This window comes from Limanda limanda, chromosome 1 (genome assembly GCF_963576545.1).
Source record: "Limanda limanda chromosome 1, fLimLim1.1, whole genome shotgun sequence".
Taxonomy (NCBI): domain Eukaryota; kingdom Metazoa; phylum Chordata; class Actinopteri; order Pleuronectiformes; family Pleuronectidae; genus Limanda; species Limanda limanda.
In genome coordinates, this window is record NC_083636.1 from 23,542,410 (window position 1) to 23,561,441 (window position 19,032).

Here is a 19,032-nt window from a genome sequence, read left to right on the forward strand (position 1 = left end):
GTGGATGGTGATTGTGTATAATATGATAAGAGTATGTGGACAAACATAGCTGATTACAATTAAGGCAAAAACAACTCCCATACTCCCATGTTGCTTAACCACACTCTCAACATCATTAATACTGACTTTGCTGTATTTTTTCATATTGACATGGATTCTGTCTCATTAATAATCATACATGAAGTATCTTTAGCTCAGCTGCTGGTGATACAGTAATAATTGATCAATCAATCAATCAAATTTTATTTGTATAGCCCATATTCACAAATAACACATTTTCTAATAGGGCTTTAACATTGTGAGACATCCTCTGTCCTTAACCCTCAACAAGAGTAAGGAAAAACTACAAAAAAACTTTGAACAGGGTAAAAATACGTAGAAACCTCAGAGAGAGCCACATGTGAGGGATAACACAATCGGATATGGCTATGAGATAAAAGACCATATATGCTCACAAGACAGGAAAAACTAAATACTTTCGGATCTAGATATGTGACGGATATCCCGTGTGTCCTGTCCAGCAGTTACCCAGCTCATCTTTAAGCTTAAACATCAATAAGAGAGGCTTAGTGTGCCAGCAGATTCATTTGAGGAAATTTTGCAGCACACTGCTCAGCAACCATTGCAGGACAGTACCTTTGAGTCATGCTTTGTCTTATTTAGTTGCAGTCTGTGTGATGACTATACAGCAGAAATCCCTGTGATTTAACCTGACAAGCACCTGGAGACGAGATAAGATTTTCCCCACCAGCTGTCCAAGTTGCTGACAACAGGACTGCTGGAGGAGCTGCTTGTGGCTGAACGCTAAATTGGGAAGCACCCGCCGTCTCCTCCCATCAACTTGTTTCCTTGGTTACCTGTGATATCAAACACACACACACACACACAAACACACACACACACCGACACACACACCTTCTCTTTGTGAAAGTCACGCACACTGATTGAGGGAGCATCTCACCAGGCTGAAATGAAACGTAGTCGAACAATTCTTCACAAACACCTGACATATTAGTTTGATACCAACATACCCCACATTACTGTGTAGCTGCTTCAGTAAGCTCATACAGTCATGAAAGCCATTTTTGACTGAGGCGTAATTGTTGTCAGGTGGATAATAAAGTGAGACATGCTGATGCACATAAACCTATTGACTCAACAAGAGTTTGGAAACTTCCTCACAAGAATCAAAGATAACTTTCACATTTCTGCCATGTTTTCCATTGTCTCAACTTTGATTGCCGCTCTTTCAATCACCTGATCTTCCTCTGTAGCAGTCTAAGGATCGGCTCCAGCAGCTGTTTATTGCTATCAAGCATTCAGCTCATCTTCACACAGCAGTGGGAGGAAACTTATTTAAATTTATTTAGCAGATCTTCTCGGAATTCTGTTAAAATGTGTTTCTAAAGTGTGTTCTGATGGTAAACCTGAGTATTCAACTTGTTTTTCTTAAGTGTTTACAGAATGGATGTAAGTTCTGTGTAATCATGTTTTTTTGACTGTAAAGAGCCACGTCGAAATCCTATAATTAAAGGAGAGGGAAATTAACATAAATAATTAAAATATGGTTGGTAAAAATGAGACCAACTGCAATGTAAGATGATACATGTTGCTTTTGAAAATTCTAAAGCTGGAGGGAATTAGGGGATACCCGAGGCACCCCTTTGTGGTTTGAATCAAAATTAATCAAAGATTTTGTGTTGTTTTTATTATGAAGAATTTTCCCTAATTTATAGCTTGATGTTGGTTGACAACTTCTACAAAATGCACAATACTTCAGTATTTTAAACATTTCTACGAATTTACATCTCATTTAGAAAGAATTAAGGCTGAGTGGCATCATAACAATTAAATCACTCATACACTATCGGTTTCATAACTCAGCCACTGAAAACAGGAGAGAGTCAATTCAAGTTTCTAAAGTCTCTTGAGAAAGAAGAGTTATATAATACAGTGTTCAGCACCCTCATGTACTTCAACTGTATTTAAGTCAACTACTGATTAAAACCACCACATTCGCTTTGACATGCTTATCAACATTGTTCACTATAATAGCGATACAATTTACACTTTGCAAGTTACACATAAACTTCATGTATCTCAGCAAGTTGTTTTGAATTACAGTTTTAAACATTCTTCAGATTTAGATTCTTTCAACTTGTCAAGTGTGAGTTCCTTAAGTACTTTTTCTTCTTTCTTTCTTTCTGTCTCAACTCTTTCATCCACATTTTCTATATTTTTATATAATTGACCTTTTGATAGCCCCACTCACAAACAATGAAATGTCCAAATGTCAAAAAAATAATTTAGTTACTGGTTTATAACTATGCACGACTCTTATACCAGGACTTAGATCAGGTCTGTATATGAAAGTATGTAGGTTGGAAGGTTCTACATTTTTATTACCTTTTCAAGAGGAGGAGCAAAAAGGTATATCATGAATTATTCTCTGTATATCTGCTTACAGTGAAAATTTTAGTATGCCTACTCCCTTAGTACTACCTCCAAGGCAAAGTTAGCATATCATTGGCTAGCTACATTATTATCAGTGGTTCCAGATCACACATACTGAGTATGAGCCCCAACACCAGAGTTTAAAATAATATAAACAGCTCTTATCTATAATATCCTAAAATATGCCGTTTCAGATGACATAATTGATTTTGCTACTTCTATCTGACTTCATGGATCCCCTGCCTCAAGAATAGAATTTAATTCGCAAATTATGGCAACTTGAAGTTATACTACAATAGTATAGCGGTTAGTTGCCCAGAAATCGGGAGTAGTGATGTCATGTCACAGGACATGGCCAACCAGCGCCAAAATCATGACTGCATTCACAGCACATCATGGCAGATACAGCGACTATGAAATCCTGAATTTCTGATCTTCATTCTCACCAACATGGTGGTTGGTGAATTGATCCAAATATAGACAAATTTGACATATGAATATAAAAATGTAAGCATCTGATTGAATTGGTTGATGGTTAGCTATATTGTAATTTTGATAATGTTAGTAATTATAAATTATACCGAAGATTTATTTCAAGACAATAACACATAGCTATAAATATCAATACTTAGGACAAAACATTGAAGATATTACACTTCAGCCCTAGTTGCAATTATGATGGTATTGGATTCTTGTTTTGTAATTTGTCAATTTCCTTTGTTATTAAGCAATATATTAAACAACTTAAACATTTTCATACATCTATTGTGATTACCCATTATGTATTATAATGCCTTTGTATACACAACAGTTGTTCTGTATTACAAAATGTAAATGCATTTAATTTGCCTACTAAAATCCACAAACAGGCAACCAATATAGATAAACAGGAATCAAATAGGAAGTACAACAGAGTTGAGACAAAAGAGGCATCCCTCTCTGATGTGATTAGTTAGATAATAATGGTTTGTTTAGAATTTCAGTCAGGATTTAGCATCCATCACAGCACAGAAACAGAACTGTTAAAAGTTACAAATTACCTTTTCATGGCCTCAGATAATATACTTTTCTCTACTCTTGTCCTGCTGGATGCTACATTTGATACCATAGATCATACGATTCTGTTACAGAGAATTGAACATGTGGGTATTAAAGGAACAGCATTAGGCTGGTTTAAGTCGTATTTATCAGATAGATTTCAATTTGTAACAACGATTCCTCCATGCACAAGAAATTTTGTGATGGAGTTCCACAAAGTTCTGTCCTTGGACCAATACGCTTCTCTTAGGCAACATCATCAGAAAGCAAAACATACACTTTGATTGATAAGCAGATGACACCCAGCTGTAGATATCTATGAAGCCTGAAGAATCTAATCACTTACTCCAACTTAAGCAATATCTCAAGAACATCAAGGCCTGGAGGACCCAACACTTCTCACTTCTAAATTCAGACAAAACTGATATCATTGTAATGACCTTAAACATCTCAGAGATACACTGTCTGACCAGATAGTCACCTTGGATGGTATTAGTTTGGCCCCTAGCTCCACTGTTAGGAACCTTGGAGTTATGTTTGACCAGGACATGTGATTTGACCCACATAGTTGTCTCTAGGAAAACTTTCTTCCACCTGCGCAATATTATGAAAATTAGGAACATCCTATTTCAGAGGCATGCTGAGAAACAAGTCCATGCATTTATTACCTCTACACTGGATTAATGTAATTGTTTATAATCAGGATGTCCCAGTCAGTCTATAAAAAGCCTCCAGATGAACTGAAATGTTGCAGCACAAGTGACAGGAACTAGAAGAAGAGATCATATTACTCCTGTCTTAGCTTCACTGCATTGGCTCCCTGTAAAATTCAGAATTGAATTTAAGATCATCAATCAATAAAATGTATTTGTATAGCCCATATTCACAAATCATAATTTGTTTCATAGGGCTTAACAAGGTCAGACATCCTCTGCCCTTTACCCTGCACCCTCAAAGAGTAAGGTAAACAAAAACAAAACTTTTAACAGGGTAAAAGAATGTAAAAACCTGTAATACACGTGTAATGGAGAACATCAGACAGGTAAAAGTATTTACAGCATTGATTAGAAGAAACAATTTGTAGCATAATGAAAAGAAAATTAATTGATGGATTATTGTCAGTAATGGCAGAGTATCTGAGTAGACATATTGTATATCAAGCAGTCCTGTTGTAATCATAGTCCACGATCAGCAGCCACAACGAACAGGATCCGCAAAATTACTTAAACTAAAATCCTGCTCCTCACATATAAAGCTCTTAACAATCAATCCCCTTCATATATCAAATAGCTCATAACACCATATTATCCAAATTGATCACTTTGCTCCCAAAACACAGGCTCTCCTATGGTTCCTAGAATCTGTAAGAGTAGAATGGGAGATAGAGCCTTCAGCTACCAGGCTCCTCTCCTGTGAAACCAGCTCCCACTCTGGGTTCAGGAGTCAGACACCATCTCTACATCTATGTAATATTAGGAAGATCATATTAACAATGGAAGCAAAGTATACTATTGTTACCACAAGAGCAGGGAAGGTACAAAGTAGATGGAAACTACCAACTTTGAGCAATATACAAACTGGCTGGGTGGTCATGACAGATAGATTGGTCTTGTGACATCACTACTCACAAGCCATTTGTGTAGACTCAATTGATTTTCCTCATGAAGGACCCTGCAAGGAGAGAGAAAAAAAGGGAGCTCCGACCGGACCGACTCGATTTACAGATTCAGCAACCGTCAAGTGATTGAGGACGAGCTTACATCCAGGGCTTCTGCCGCTCTTGCAATGAGAAAGAGAGGTGACTAACTACATGTAAGTGTGGTGTAGGTAAGACCTTTTATTGCTTCCCCTGGCAACGGCATGAAAGTTGCCACAGTCACTTAGACACATGAGGCTACATTTTTGTGGCAGACTTAGCGTTGCTCAGCAGCTCGATGAAGGCTACAAAATTGGCATGTTGTGTTGATTTAGTGATTGATTGAGTATGGCTACAGTTTGTTTTCCCCCAACACTTTGCCCCCCCAACATTAACTACGTGGGCAAACTTAGCAAATGGTCAATTGTAACAACTTGTCTGCTTTCTCAACATGCTCCATTTCTTTGAATCCATTCACAACATTTCTGTCTCATAGTCTGGAATATAAAGCTACATCAGCTAATGACTTTGTCCTTTCCTGTCCGTCTGAGTCAATAAGCTGTGCAGCTCTCTCAAGAAAGTTATGGAAATGAAGTGAAGTTGTATATTACTTGCTTATAGATCTCAAAAAGCTGCTTGGGAAATCCACTGTTCAATTTTCAGCTATTCTCAAGCCGTTACCTCCCAGCCACAGCTTGACAGTTCTCATTATTAGGTGTTAGCTGGTATTGTTTTTACTGGAAATCCTGTGCTGATCTCAGGTCTCGGGGAAGAAACTGATCCCATCCTGTTCAGGGAGGTGGCTTTCGTCAAGCCTTCGCTGGCCACAGTGGAGAGAGGGAAGCTCTCGTAGCTTTCTGCTGCCTGGCTGCCACACTGGCAGCGCAGCAGCGTTAACTTCAGCTCCCTCTGGAAGTTGCTGTTTAGGAAACCGTACACCACAGGGTTAATGCAAGTGGAGGCCATCGCTGTTAGGTGGCAAGCAGAGAAAACAGCGTCATGCTGGCAGTCGGGTAGGGCCTGGTGGTGCCAGTCAAACACTGTGTTGAAAACATTCAGAGGCAGCCAGCACATAGCGAAGGCTATGACGATGGCTAGGAGCATAGCGTTTATCCTCTGGGCTCCCCGTGTCCTCCCACTGCGCTCCAGCATGTCCCTGCACAAAACAGCATGATGCCTATTATACAATCCACTGTGAAATATCATATATCGCCTAAGGCAGAATTACGACAATGTACTACATAAATATAGCATCCTAAATCCTATCTTGATTGACTGACACAAAGATGCTCTCACACTATGAGAGAAAGTAAAGCTGCGTGACCTGCGTCGTTTCAGGCGTAGGAAGATCCTGAGGTAGCAGAGGAACACCAGCAGAAGTGGCAGGCAGTATTGGAAGAGCAGCAGCGAAGTCGTGTAGGCAAGACGATGCTTATCAGATGGCCAAAGCTCCATACAGATCAAATGGTCCCTTAGACACAGAGGGATGTTGCACAGGGAAAGAGTCAAGACAATAAGAAGAGAAAAGCTTGGATAAAGAACTGCAATCTTTTCTTTTGTCACTCGTTCTGAAAAAGTTTATGAGCTTGTCAGATTGCACATACTTACATTGTAATAACTTTCTTACATGATATCTTAATGTTCTTATTCTCGTCTAAAGTAACTATTCAAACTCTCTTTGCAAGACAAACTAAAGTATTGACTATTAACTCTTTTAATATATAAGTGAACACCCTGCACTAATGCAGCAAACTCTGGCACAATAGTATTCAATTAAAATTAAAGGACGTCCAGTTAGAGAGAATTTCCAAAGCAGAAGTCTGAAACATCATAATGTCTAACAGGTGTTATGATTTAGTACCATATAATTTGAAAGGACTATGAGTTGAATCAATGTCTGTAAGCAGTCAAAAACTGATCAAATAAAATAAAGAAATAAAGACAGTACAATGAATGGTATTTCAACAATGTACGTATATGTAACCAGGTTAAAATAACCCATGTTCTCTTGTTGTTAAAATGTAACCAAATCCTGATTAATGTTCGATATTTGTTGTTGTGTTTGTTATAAGAAGCGTTTTGTTCCATATTATAACTTTAGTGTCTATATGTCTACCGTCACTTAGAGATGTTGCTCATCTGTGACGTTGCTTGTGCACCTCTCTCAGTTGGCATACTGCTTTCTGAGAGTAGGTAAGCATTCTTTCTGCTCTTAGTAGGAGATACACATGTTTTCCTTTGCTACAGGGTCTCTTGTGTGTTTATGACAGGGGTATGATGACCTGTCTCTGTGGATGAGGCTGCATGTTACAAGATATATTAGTAATTTTCACATTGAACTGTAGGGTACTCTAATAATAAAACAAATGTTCTTTTCTCGTTTCAAGTAAAATAAGGTTTGCATTTAAAAATAAGATAAATATCTTATGAAAAAGGCATCTTGAAATGAAGTGCTTAAATATTATCAACTAAACAGCTTTAACACCTCCTTTTCTCTATTTACCCCACTTTCTCTTGTTCAGTGAGACAAGTTAGCTCTAGATTATTCTGCCAGGATTTACTACTGTAAAGATGAAAAAAGTGGAGCAGGTTAAAATGGAAATGGTCTGTCAAAATCTAATAATAGCTCTGGGTCTGTATAGAACAGCGTATGTCTATTGGTGACCTTTGCTCAAGCACTAGAAAGCAAGCCAGCAAACAACATGCTGTGGAATTTTCAGTCCACCCTGATCCGCTAAGTAAATTGTTCTAAATTAAATAGTGGCATGTGATGACTTCACGAGAGACAAGTTTGTTAACAGTACCCATGTTCATTTTTTTTAAATTTAAGATAAGTTTTTAATCAAGAATCAATTCTGAATTGAATTCATGGTGAAGTTATGTTATATATATTTGATCATTTATCAATGATGAGACAGACGCGTCTAAAATGAAGCCAAAAGGAACATTTACATAAGCGAATATGTCTGAATATTTTATATACAGGCGAAGAAAGTCATGTTGTGCATCCCATGTCTAAAAAGGTCTTAAGCGTCAAAAAGGATCTGCTGAAATCAGATATTGTTCAGCAGTTGCCTCATTAATGTAGCACCGTATTGTTGGTGTTTAGAGCATGATGACACTGCAAAGATGTGATATGTACCATCACAATGCTCTATCTGCCCACACCTGTACACAAAATATTCCATCTCACCTGAAGGGATTGGCGGGCAGGCTGATGTTCTGGAAGGGGTCATTAGTGAGGATGTTGAAGGAGAGGAAGGGCAGAGAGATGAAGCATGCAACCAGCCATGTTAGACCCACAGCCAGGTAGGAGTGGCCAGCAGCGGGGGACCAGCCAGTGGGATGGAGTATCAGCTGGTGACGCTCCAGTGCAATCAGCACCAAGGAGAAGACAGAAACTGTCACTGACATGCACTGAACAAAGGGGGTCACCTAGACAGATACAATTAGACAAAGTTTTACCAGATTTGAATGTTTTAAAACTGAACATAACATCAATAGGAAAATACTGCTTAGGCTTTGGACTGAAATGTTTAAGTATTGCTATCATTATTATTAATAGGGCGATGCCTGCGAGCTAGTTCAGGTAGCCAACTCGAGCTGCGCTGTTACAATCATGTGACATACACCCCGTGACATACCTCACCCTCCACAATCATCTATAATACACACCCGTCTTATTAGGGGGTCTATTTAAGCAAAGATTGTTTCCCATCACTCCCTTTGCTTGCCCCTATGCCAGTTGCTTCAGCCCCTCCACCACCCCAGCATCCTCTTTTAGGCTCCGACAGAGGGTTATAAGTATTTCGGAGTCGGAGCCTAGACGCTAAACACTAACCTGTTATACTGTTGCAATAAACATTTGAATGTGAGTTGTCTGACTGAGTTATTATTAATCAATAGAATTGACGATGTGTTTGTATGTGTGTGTGTGTGTCAGTGTGTGTGTGTGTGTGTGTGTGTGTGTGTGTGTGGTACACTGACCTTGCACAGGGCCTCTCCTAGTACCCAGCGGTCCATCAATGTGTATATGACAGTAACAGGCAGACACACCACACACATCAGGATGTCAGAGCATGACAGGTTGGCGATTAGGATATTGGTAACGTTGCGCAACTCCTGTTGCCGGGCAATGATAAACACCAGTCCTGCGTTACCTAGCAACCCGATTGCTATGACAGCGCTGTAAGCCACAATCAAAAAAGTTGCCCCGCCCACCGAGGATGGGCACTGAGAGGTGTCTTCCCAATCCGAGGCCTCCCAGACACCAGGGAGGCTGCTGTCATTGGACATGGCAAAATAGAGGAGAGGGAAGGGAGGGTTTTTTTTTTGTGAGGGGGTACAGTGTGTGTCGGGGGTCAGGGTTCAACTGGAGAAGAACACAGAGACTGCTCTTCAGTCTGTTCAAACACAGTGTACAAGCAGACAGGATGATAGAGGCAGAGGACAGGCGGAACACTGCAGGTGATATATTGTAATCAATGTTCTGTTGCTGGAGTTGGGGGATTGTGACTGGGGAAAGGAGAGATTCAAATATAGATGCTGTCCCCTTTTTCCTCCACTACCAGCATCCCAGTGGAACTCCTCAGTATCAAGATTTCCCTGCAAAACATAGAAAACATGAGAAGAATGAAAGAGGTGAGTAGATCTCATTGGACGGCTGAGACAGCTCATCAAGCAGACCCGTCATTATGCCATCTTTGCTTTACACTGCATCATGAACATTCACTGCAGGTTGTTGTTCTGCAATCAGAAGCTTGATGTATAACACAGCAGTCAGTGTTGGGAAGGATACTTTGAAAACGTATTCCGTTACAGAATACAGAATACATGCACAAAAATGTAATCTGTAACGTATTCCATTACATTAACTTATCTGAGTAACGTATTCTGAATACTTGGAATACTTCCGGTTTGTATTGCATTTTTTAAGTGTATGATTGCGGCGTTTTTATAGTCAGGGGAGCAGCAGCAGTTTAAACTCTCTCTCCACCGATGCTGCGGGCCGCTGGATGTCCGGCTCCCATCCACTCCCACCTTTGTGCCGGTCCCACCATAGGCTGAAGGACCCCCCCCCCTGTGCCAAGGCTGCCTCGCGCCGTGCTACGATCGTTTCGGCGTCGAGTCTATTTTAGTTTGAGCTTGACGCGAGCGTATCGCTCCAGGAAACACACTGAAAAATGATTTTAAACGATATTGATGACATATTTTATATGATTTATAAGCATGCATCCCATAGTTTGTATTCCCCTTCTGTTGTCCTGGAGTTTTAAATTTACCAATTTGACCGATCACATACAGACACACAAGCAGTCATAAAGATAAAAAGAGAGGGGGGGGGGGCGGAGAATACGTAATTTACCCTCCACACCCGACATTGAATGGAGCAAACAGCGGAGAAGTTCTTGAAGATGGATGACATTAAATTGGGACGCTGTTGCAGTTAATGTTGGAGCAAGAAGTGACTATATGCTTTTATACTACTGGGTCAACGGGTGATATTATTTTAGCGTCGCTTCAGCGTCCGGTGTGAACCCGGCGTGCCTCGCTGGCCTCCTGCAGAGCCATGACAGCAGAGCTCTGGGAGCGCAGGTCGGTCTTCTCTCATCAGGCGCAGGAAGGGCAGCTTGCGGATCAGCAGCTCCGTAGATTTCTGGTAGCGACGGAACTCTCTCAGAGCCTCGGTCCCGAGCCGGTCGCGGTGAGGCTTCTTCACGCCGCCGGGGTCCCGGGCGCTCATACGGCAGCCCTGGTCTCCAGCTGCTTCCTGGGGGCTTTGCCTCCGGTGGATTTACGAGACAGTGATTAAACTCGTGAAACAGAGAAGTACCGTCATGTAATCCACTGATTTCAACAATGTAACTGTATTCTGAATACCATCTATTTAATTTGTAACTGTAACGGAATACAGTTACTCATAATTTGTATTCTAAATACGTAACGCCGTTACATGTATTCCGTTACTCCCCAACACTGACAGCAGTGTCGTCTGTTCTATCCTGCATGATCCCCCTTTTACATAAATGTAAATTTGACCGTGTCTGTATACAGTATATTACCAAACTTCACTTCATTTTATATATGCATAACACGAAACTCACACAGACATATAATATAATCATGCAATCATGCAGAAAATTTCTCATACACTAGCGTTTACACAGAGATAGGTTCATGATATAACAAACATGCAGAGTCTCTCTAGCTTTCTTTTCTGCAACATGTGACTGATACAGTTTATTAACAGTCTCCCATACATCGCAGCATTGTAACATGTATAGCCGGCACAATGCACAAACCACTTATTACAATGTCTATCAAATTCTCAATCACATAAGCATATACATACATGCACATGGCTCGATCTCTGGAGAGCCCTGTCTCTCTTCTGACAGGCGGCATGGGCCCTGAGGGACTGGGCTGCTAAAGGATGAGACACACTCACAGGTGTCACCGTACATCCACATTGACTCACTTGCATCACCCACCCACTCGTGACATCACTCAAAAACTCACTTTTTCTTCCCTCCACTGCTTCCATGGCATCTGTCGAGGTTTAAGCCAAATTTTCTCTTGTTCACAGTGAATCTAATTTCATTCAAATTTACAAATGCCCATTTGTTTCTCTATAAATCTTCAGTGATACGCCTGTGCAGTGTCAAAGTGTTCTGCGGGTTTTGATAAAAGCACATGCAGAACAAACCAGGGACATCTGTAAGAACATTTGCAGACGACTTCCGAAGCAGGAATCCCATGTCTATCGTGAAGACAACTACATCTCTAATGCTACAGTATATCTCCCATTTGGAAACAACTAGAATTATTCAAATATCAGTCACCTCATCCCCGAGCTGATTGTACAGACTAACAAACCTGCATTCAATTACTGGAAAAGGGAAGCATCTGGCAAAAAAGCTACAATATAAATAAAGTGTACCACTATTAGTCGTCACAAGAAGTGCTAAAGGTTCAAGGTAAACACAGCTCAGAGAATCTTGTACTTTCGAAGGGACAGAGCTCCTGAGATAAGAAAAGAGAACAGTTTGAGCCAGTTGCTTTGGATGACATCATGTTTCATCAGTGAACATTCCATATTTACAGTGACTGCTTGACAGGTCTATGTCAGTTAATGTGGAATCAAATGTTAATTCATTCACAGAGCACAATAAGCTGGCATGATGCCAAAGCCTGGCAGGGATTTGGACCCCATGCCCCTCCTACGCACCCCTCCACCTCCCAAAATGAATCTTAAGGAAATAAAAAATAATTGACTAATAAACCAACAGTGTGTCCACAGTGTGTGAAAAGCTATTGCTAGTAATGATGACATTTTCATTGAAATGCTGTTTTTGAGGTCCCTTGCACAGATTCAAATGCATGGATTCAAATGCGACAAGTACATGGAGCTAAATTCATGTCAAAACCAAACTTAATGGGATTTTGTTGTACTTGTATTAAACAAATGTTTCGGGGTGTAGGACATATTTAGTTTGCACTATATTTTTGTACTTGTATGAATTATATGAAGATTATTTGTTTCGAAAGCCATAGTTTATTAGAAATATGCAATGTATTTGTTTATCAGGTCCATGTTGTATTCGCAAATCTATTTTTAGTAAATAACTTGTTAGTAATGAGCAATCTGAATACTGTTCTATTGCTTTGAATTTGATGTAGGATAAGTCGCTGTACAGATTGCAGAAAGTTCTGCTGTGTATTTGCAGAATGTATATGCCCAATGATTTATATTAGCAGGAGGCTACAATTGATTCAGTCTTAAAACTGATTGTAGACAATATTGTCTTGGATCCAAGAAGTGCAGCACAGCAGAGAGGGACTGCTGAAATGCCAGTCGGTCAGAATGGGTGAAATTATCCTTGAGATTTCAAGTCGGTTAGGATTCAAAGTGTCTTCGCGGCTCTCAGGAGAATTCTTTCACACAATGAACAAAGAGCTTGAAGGGGTGAGACAGCAACTCTGGCAAAAAATAAAAGGAGAGGGCAAAGTCAAGGACGACATGGCACAAAGAGCAGGAAAATCTCTGCTTATGTGCTTGTCACATTGATGCAGATGGCACATTCACACTTCGTTCCCTGTTTGAATTTGACTGTCAAATACCGCCACACAAGACAGACAGTTATTTGCCTGAAACTCAGAATGAGAACAGAGCTGCACCTTTTCATGAATTATTAAACCACATTTCGACAAGTACTGTGTCCAGATTTGCTAAAAACTAGTCCTGAAGGCAAGATGGAAGAACTTATTTTCAAATATGGTTTTCAATTGGAACAGGTGTATCATACTTATTGCATAGTCCTTTGACATCTGCATCAATCACTGGGGACAGCAGTGTGGATACCATGCAAAACCCGTGGGAGTATACACAGCCTAATTTCTTCAACAAACAGAGCAGCAGCGATACTGCATGCGCACAAACACAGGCACACACACACTCTTTTTTTCCTCTTTATGCAATCCCACACAGCAGAAGACAGGCTGTTGGAGATCAAACAAGATACTCGTCAAAGCCTCACCCACTCTACTTGCAACAATCCCCACCTCCTCTGATACTACTTCAAAGTTTCCCCAGTCACAGTCTTATCTAAATACGGTCTGCCGGCAGCCTGATCTGGTGTTTAAAATGAATCTGTAATGACAATCCCACAAAAAGAAGCATTCTCACAGATACATTTCATATGCAGCTGCAAGATTTATACTCTGGTATAATTACAAATGCCAAAGCCTCTCATTCCAATCGGTTGCTCTCTGACAAGTCTGGAATTTATCAAAAGAAAAATAATACTGCTTTGATACTCATATGATAGTCATGCAATTAATGTTTTTTTTTTTAATGAATAAGGGAGATTGTTACATCTCTAAAGGGTGCTAACCTGTGCTCAGTTCCCCCAAGGGCAGAGAGATAAACATAACTAACATGTGTTGAGGAATTTTTGACCATCCTCACACATTACTGTACATGCCACAATATATTATTGTATATTACATTAAATATATATACAAGAGAATAGTGTCGGTCTAATTCCACAGATACTCCATGCTCTCTCTAAGCAGTACCAAGGTCTGGTTATAGATAAATGTCCAACCAACATTACATTGTAGTGTCTACACTTAGGGACTTTCATATCTAACATATCTAATATCTCAGAAACTCCACATAGTGAGGCAACCAACTTCAACTCACACCGACTTGAACTCTTTTGCATATTTCATCAGCGGCAAGACGATTTAGGAGTGCATACTTTAGGCTTAACTATCCAATAGAATGCGGACACCTACATGTAAGATAGAGAGTGACAGCACTACTTGGCATTCATGGATGTGCTGTTAGAATGGGTGACGCAAGCAGAGAGAGATATATGGGGACGCCGTGGGAGACATCTTCAGACTTAGAGGTGACAATTGCTCATTTTACTCTGTTAGAGTTTGTATATTGTTGCCGTTATGGTCTCCTTGATGCATCAAGTCTACATTAAAATATTCTGCATAAGACATCAGCTGCTGCCTGAGTTCTCCTTTCACCATCTTCCAGAAAACATTCATAACATTATGCAAATGACCCTGTGTTCATCTCGGTACAGCCTTATGAATCAGATCAGTTTCTAATCATCATCATCTCAGTGCCTTGCTTCGAGTTAGTTGCCATGACAGCGTGATAAGCGAAGACCACTGTCCCTCTGGTTATGCAGGGAGGAGGGTGTGATGATTCATGATGGATCCCTCTAATGCTGCCTCATGTGCCACCAACTTGTTGTTATTACCTCACACAACGATACTTCACAGTGAGGTAATAAATTGATCCCAACATCAGGCTTCATACTTGAGTCATAAGCCCTTCAAAGTCTTCAATACAATTTCTAGAAGCCAACACGGGGAGTGTGTTAATGCCACCAGTGCTGATGTAGGGGGAATCTGCTCAGCCGTTCATCCAGCAGATGTCAGATCCATCATGGACTAAAGCTAGGTAACCTTTGATAAGTCCAGCCAGGGGGCTAACAGTCCCTTATGTGCCCTCTGCTCACTGTTAAAATCCTATTCTAACAATAACTATATTAAAATAAATAAAGGAAGACAGATGTAGGGTGTTAGAAAGAGAGAAGGGATAGAGGAGTATAAAGTAATCCCATTTAATACTTTGATATTGTCTATGGTCCTCATCTCTGCAGTTAATTTACAGAGCATTAAGTCGAAGACTTAGGTAAGTTGTCAATTAAAGTATCTGAATACATGTGAGAAAGGGAGAGTTATAAATACACAGATCTGATGTAACTTTAGTTGTTTCATATTCATAACACAAATGTTTATTTATGAGCAATGTTCCTAATTGGCCCCAGAGACGAGGGCGAGACTGCATTAGAGAGGATGTGAGGCTCCATTCATTTAGCTGCTGTTGCATAGAGCAGAGCAGTGTGAGCTCATGCTCATGCTTGGCCTCTGCACTTTTGCCTCTGTCACTTCCGCTTGCTTGAGTCTTTCCCTTCCTTATAAATAGAGTGGAAACAAGTAGATTAATAAGTAGATAGATCCTCCCAACAGTTCAGTAAAGTATTCAAACTTGTAAAAGCCACACAAGTGAACAATAATAATGCAAATTCAGTTTCACTTCAGGAAAAACATTGCCTATAAAATATTCACTGCTGATGAACTACAGAGGAAGAACACAATGATTACTAACTTCACTCTGCTACATGGCCTGTTCACAAAAAGCTCTGCACACAACAAATAAACAGTGACAGTATATTGAAGACCTGTTTAAGGAGGAGAATGGTGCAGCTTCATGGTTCTGTGGAGTCCTGCAGCCGTTCTTTACTTGCTGGTAATGATGTGTCGTTCATGAACGATTCGTTTATTTTGAACGAATCCTTACAAGGATTCAGGAGTAACGAGTCCTCTCAAAGAGAGATTCGTTCATTTTCTCGTGGCTGCGCATCGGCAGGTCACGTGAAAAAGGATCCAAAGACTCGTATCCGACAGATGAACTAATCATTGATCCGAAGACACGGTCGGGAGGAGAACGATTTGTTCATCTGCCTGGTACGAGTCTTTGGATCATTTTTCATGTGACCTGCATAGGCTCAGAAGAGGAAACAGAAAGGATTTGTTTACCTCGTTCACTGTCATGTGACTAGGTTTAGACGGGATGATGATTCGTTCACAAGTAATAATTACAGGTTTCGTTTGAACTTTTTTGTACTTTACTTACAATTCAGTGCAGAGTAATTGTTTGCCGTGATAATTAAATGCTAGTGTGATAATAAATGACCATTTCAAATCATCCAAACTGTCATGATACATTATTTTAATGCAGGAGATTCTCCACCCCCCGTTGAAATGAACGAATGACTCGAAAAAAGATTCGTTCATTTTACTGAACGAGATTCAAAGAACCGAGTCGGTAAAATGATCCGAACTTCCCATCACTACTTGCTCGATGGAGTAGGGACAATAAACTATGCCATGTTAAAGGAAGGGACACGGGCCAAACTACAAAGTCAATGTGCACATTTAAGATAGTTTCTGTCATTTAAGGTGGTTTTGGCTTCATTTCTGGATAGTGGGAGGAAGTGGAGTTTATGGTATATACACTGAAATAATTGTTATGACAACTCGTTTATAACCTTTAAAACTTTTGTTGGGACCTAGTATTTGTGAACTATACACTGCATGATAAGAATAATTTGTGTCAGTGTAAATTTATATGGAAGTTCAGGTTAACGACTGTTCACAGGAATGTACAGTCAGCACAGAAAACTGCTAGGAACTGCCTGGAATTGACGTGGGGTTCAAGTTTCAGGCAGTTTTACAAGCCCGAGAAGCTTCACAATTGACCCCCCTGCTCCTAGGTATTTGGGGCTTATAGAATCATAAATTGTAGCTTAAATAGATTTGCCTTTTATAAGTAAGTATGCTATAATGGTGGATTGTGATCTTGCTGTCTGCTGCCCATAGACTATGATTGCAGGACTGCTTGATATATAGTATTTCTCCTCAGATACTTGACCATTACTGACAATAATCCATCAATTCATTGACCTTCAGTTATGCTTCAAAATGTTTACCCTTATCAATGTTGCTAAAACCTTTATCTTGAAGATGTTCACTTTAACACTTGACATCTATTGCACTTCTGTCCATCCTGGGAGACGGATCCCTCACATGTGGCTTTCTACGTTCTTTTTACCCTGTTAAAAGGTTTTTTTAGTAGTTTTCCCTTACTCTTGTTGAGGGTTAAGGGCAGAGGATGTCACACCATGTTAAAGCCCTATGACACAAATTGTGATTTGTAAATATGGGCTATACAAATAAAATTTGATTGATAATGAGTCTTATCATTGATACAATTTTCAGGGTACATCTGATGATACATCTGGGGGCGACTTGTTGATAAGTCGCCCCACCTCGACTTGTTGATAAAAAAGGCAGAAAGAGTCCTGTATGGAAGTACTTTGCGTTTGAGGCAGATGACCGTACGTCAGTACTGATAGACCAGCCATGGGCCACTCACACCACTAACACATCATTAGAATCTAATTGAGACAAGCGAGGGGAAGACTGAGCAGAACTTGTTGTTACTAACAGGCAGAGACTGGCAAAAATCTCTAAAAAACACTGTGCCTTAGTGACTGTGTATTAATTTATGTTACTGACTGCAGATTACTTTGCTGATACAGTTCTAACCAGTTTACATTTCATTATTGCACGATTTTTCTCGAGAATGTCTCTCTGTGTGAGGGGAATTTCTAACTCTGATGAAAAAATACTGACGTACTCCAACAAACACAAGATCGAGTTTCAAGATTCGAGATTCTTTATTGTCATATGCACCAGAAAACAGGGATTGAACCATACAATGAAACTTATTTTGCTATACAAAGCTGTATATGTACATACATATATACATACATACTTATGTAGATATAGATGTATTTTGTGCAATGAGCAGCTTCAGCAGCGAACATTATTGCAACAGATCACTAAGTGCATTGTTCATTATTGTGTGTGTTTGTGTTTTCTGAAGTTCTATTTAGGGGTGTCACGATACCAAAAATTTAGTAGTAGGTGCCAATACCAGTAAAATAACAAGATTCTCGATGCCAATTTCGATACCACGGTAAAAAAAAAATGATTTTCTAAGATTCCAAAAGTGCATTCTTTGGATGTTGTTAATGTCATATATGGTAGTTTAATGTGCTTGCGCATATACTGTGGGTTATATGGTAGTTGCGGACGCATGTGAGTGACGTATGTGAGTGATGCATTGTTGTGAGACACGTTATGCATTAAAGCGAGCTTAGCATTGATTTACAGTTAATATAAATCAGAACTCACCTTTAATTCTTTAAACAAATCCAAATTCTTTAATTCAAATTTCAGGTGCTTTGCTAAATTGGAAGTATTACCTCCCTTGGTCTGAAGACCACGTTAGCATTGTTTACATAATGGCTTCTGCGGATTAATGAAAGCGCCACGGTCATCTGCCTCAAGCGCAAAGTACTTCCATACACGACTCTTTGTGCCTTTTTATCAACAAGTCGAGGTGGGGCGATCGCTGCAGCCGCAGTTGCCATCTTGGTTTTCTGAATGTAAACGTCGACTGGAACACTCTGAAGCGTATCAGTTCCAGAAGAAGCGCAGCACCGATGCTAACAGCTGGCATCAGCGCTCACGATGCTCAGGTGCTTAAAAAAAATGGGCATCGTCAGTGTTTTGTTATTTTAGCATCGAAAGGTATCGTAAGTATCGGTTCTCGTGACGTCCCTAGTTCTATTGTTATACTGGTGGTTAGGAGCAGTGTGTATTCACACGCCTGATGGCAGGAGTGGGAAGAGGCTGTGTTGGGGATGTGTGCTGTCCCTGACGATTTTCTGTGCCCTTCTTATGAC

At 40.0% G+C, this 19,032-nt stretch overlaps 1 protein-coding gene across 1 annotated transcript; it reads right to left on the reverse strand.

The window, feature by feature from the left end:
• Positions 1–5,839: 5,839 nt before the first annotated feature.
• npy8ar (neuropeptide Y receptor Y8a) lies at positions 5,840–9,424 on the reverse strand. The gene is made up of 4 exons (XM_061077405.1): positions 9,116–9,424; positions 8,322–8,563; positions 6,453–6,599; positions 5,840–6,284 (listed from the first exon to the last, which is right to left on the reverse strand). Exons 1-4 carry the CDS (start codon positions 9,422–9,424, stop codon positions 5,840–5,842), a joined length of 1,143 nt encoding a protein of 380 aa, XP_060933388.1.
• Positions 9,425–19,032: the final 9,608 nt, after the last annotated feature.

What these genes read in the sequence shown, in the direction of transcription:
- npy8ar (XM_061077405.1), bottom strand. Translation starts at nt 9,424, where the DNA reads ATGTCCAATGACAGCAGCCTCCCTGGTGTCTGGGAGGCCTCGGATTGG. An exon ending in TAGGAGAGGCCCTGTGCAAG is followed by an intron (nt 8,564 to 9,115) that starts GTCAGTGTACCA and finishes GTATCTGTCTAG; the next exon opens with GTGACCCCCTTTGTTCAGTG. An exon ending in CTGCCCGCCAATCCCTTCAG is followed by an intron (nt 6,600 to 8,321) that starts GTGAGATGGAAT and finishes TCTGTGTCTAAG; the next exon opens with GGACCATTTGATCTGTATGG.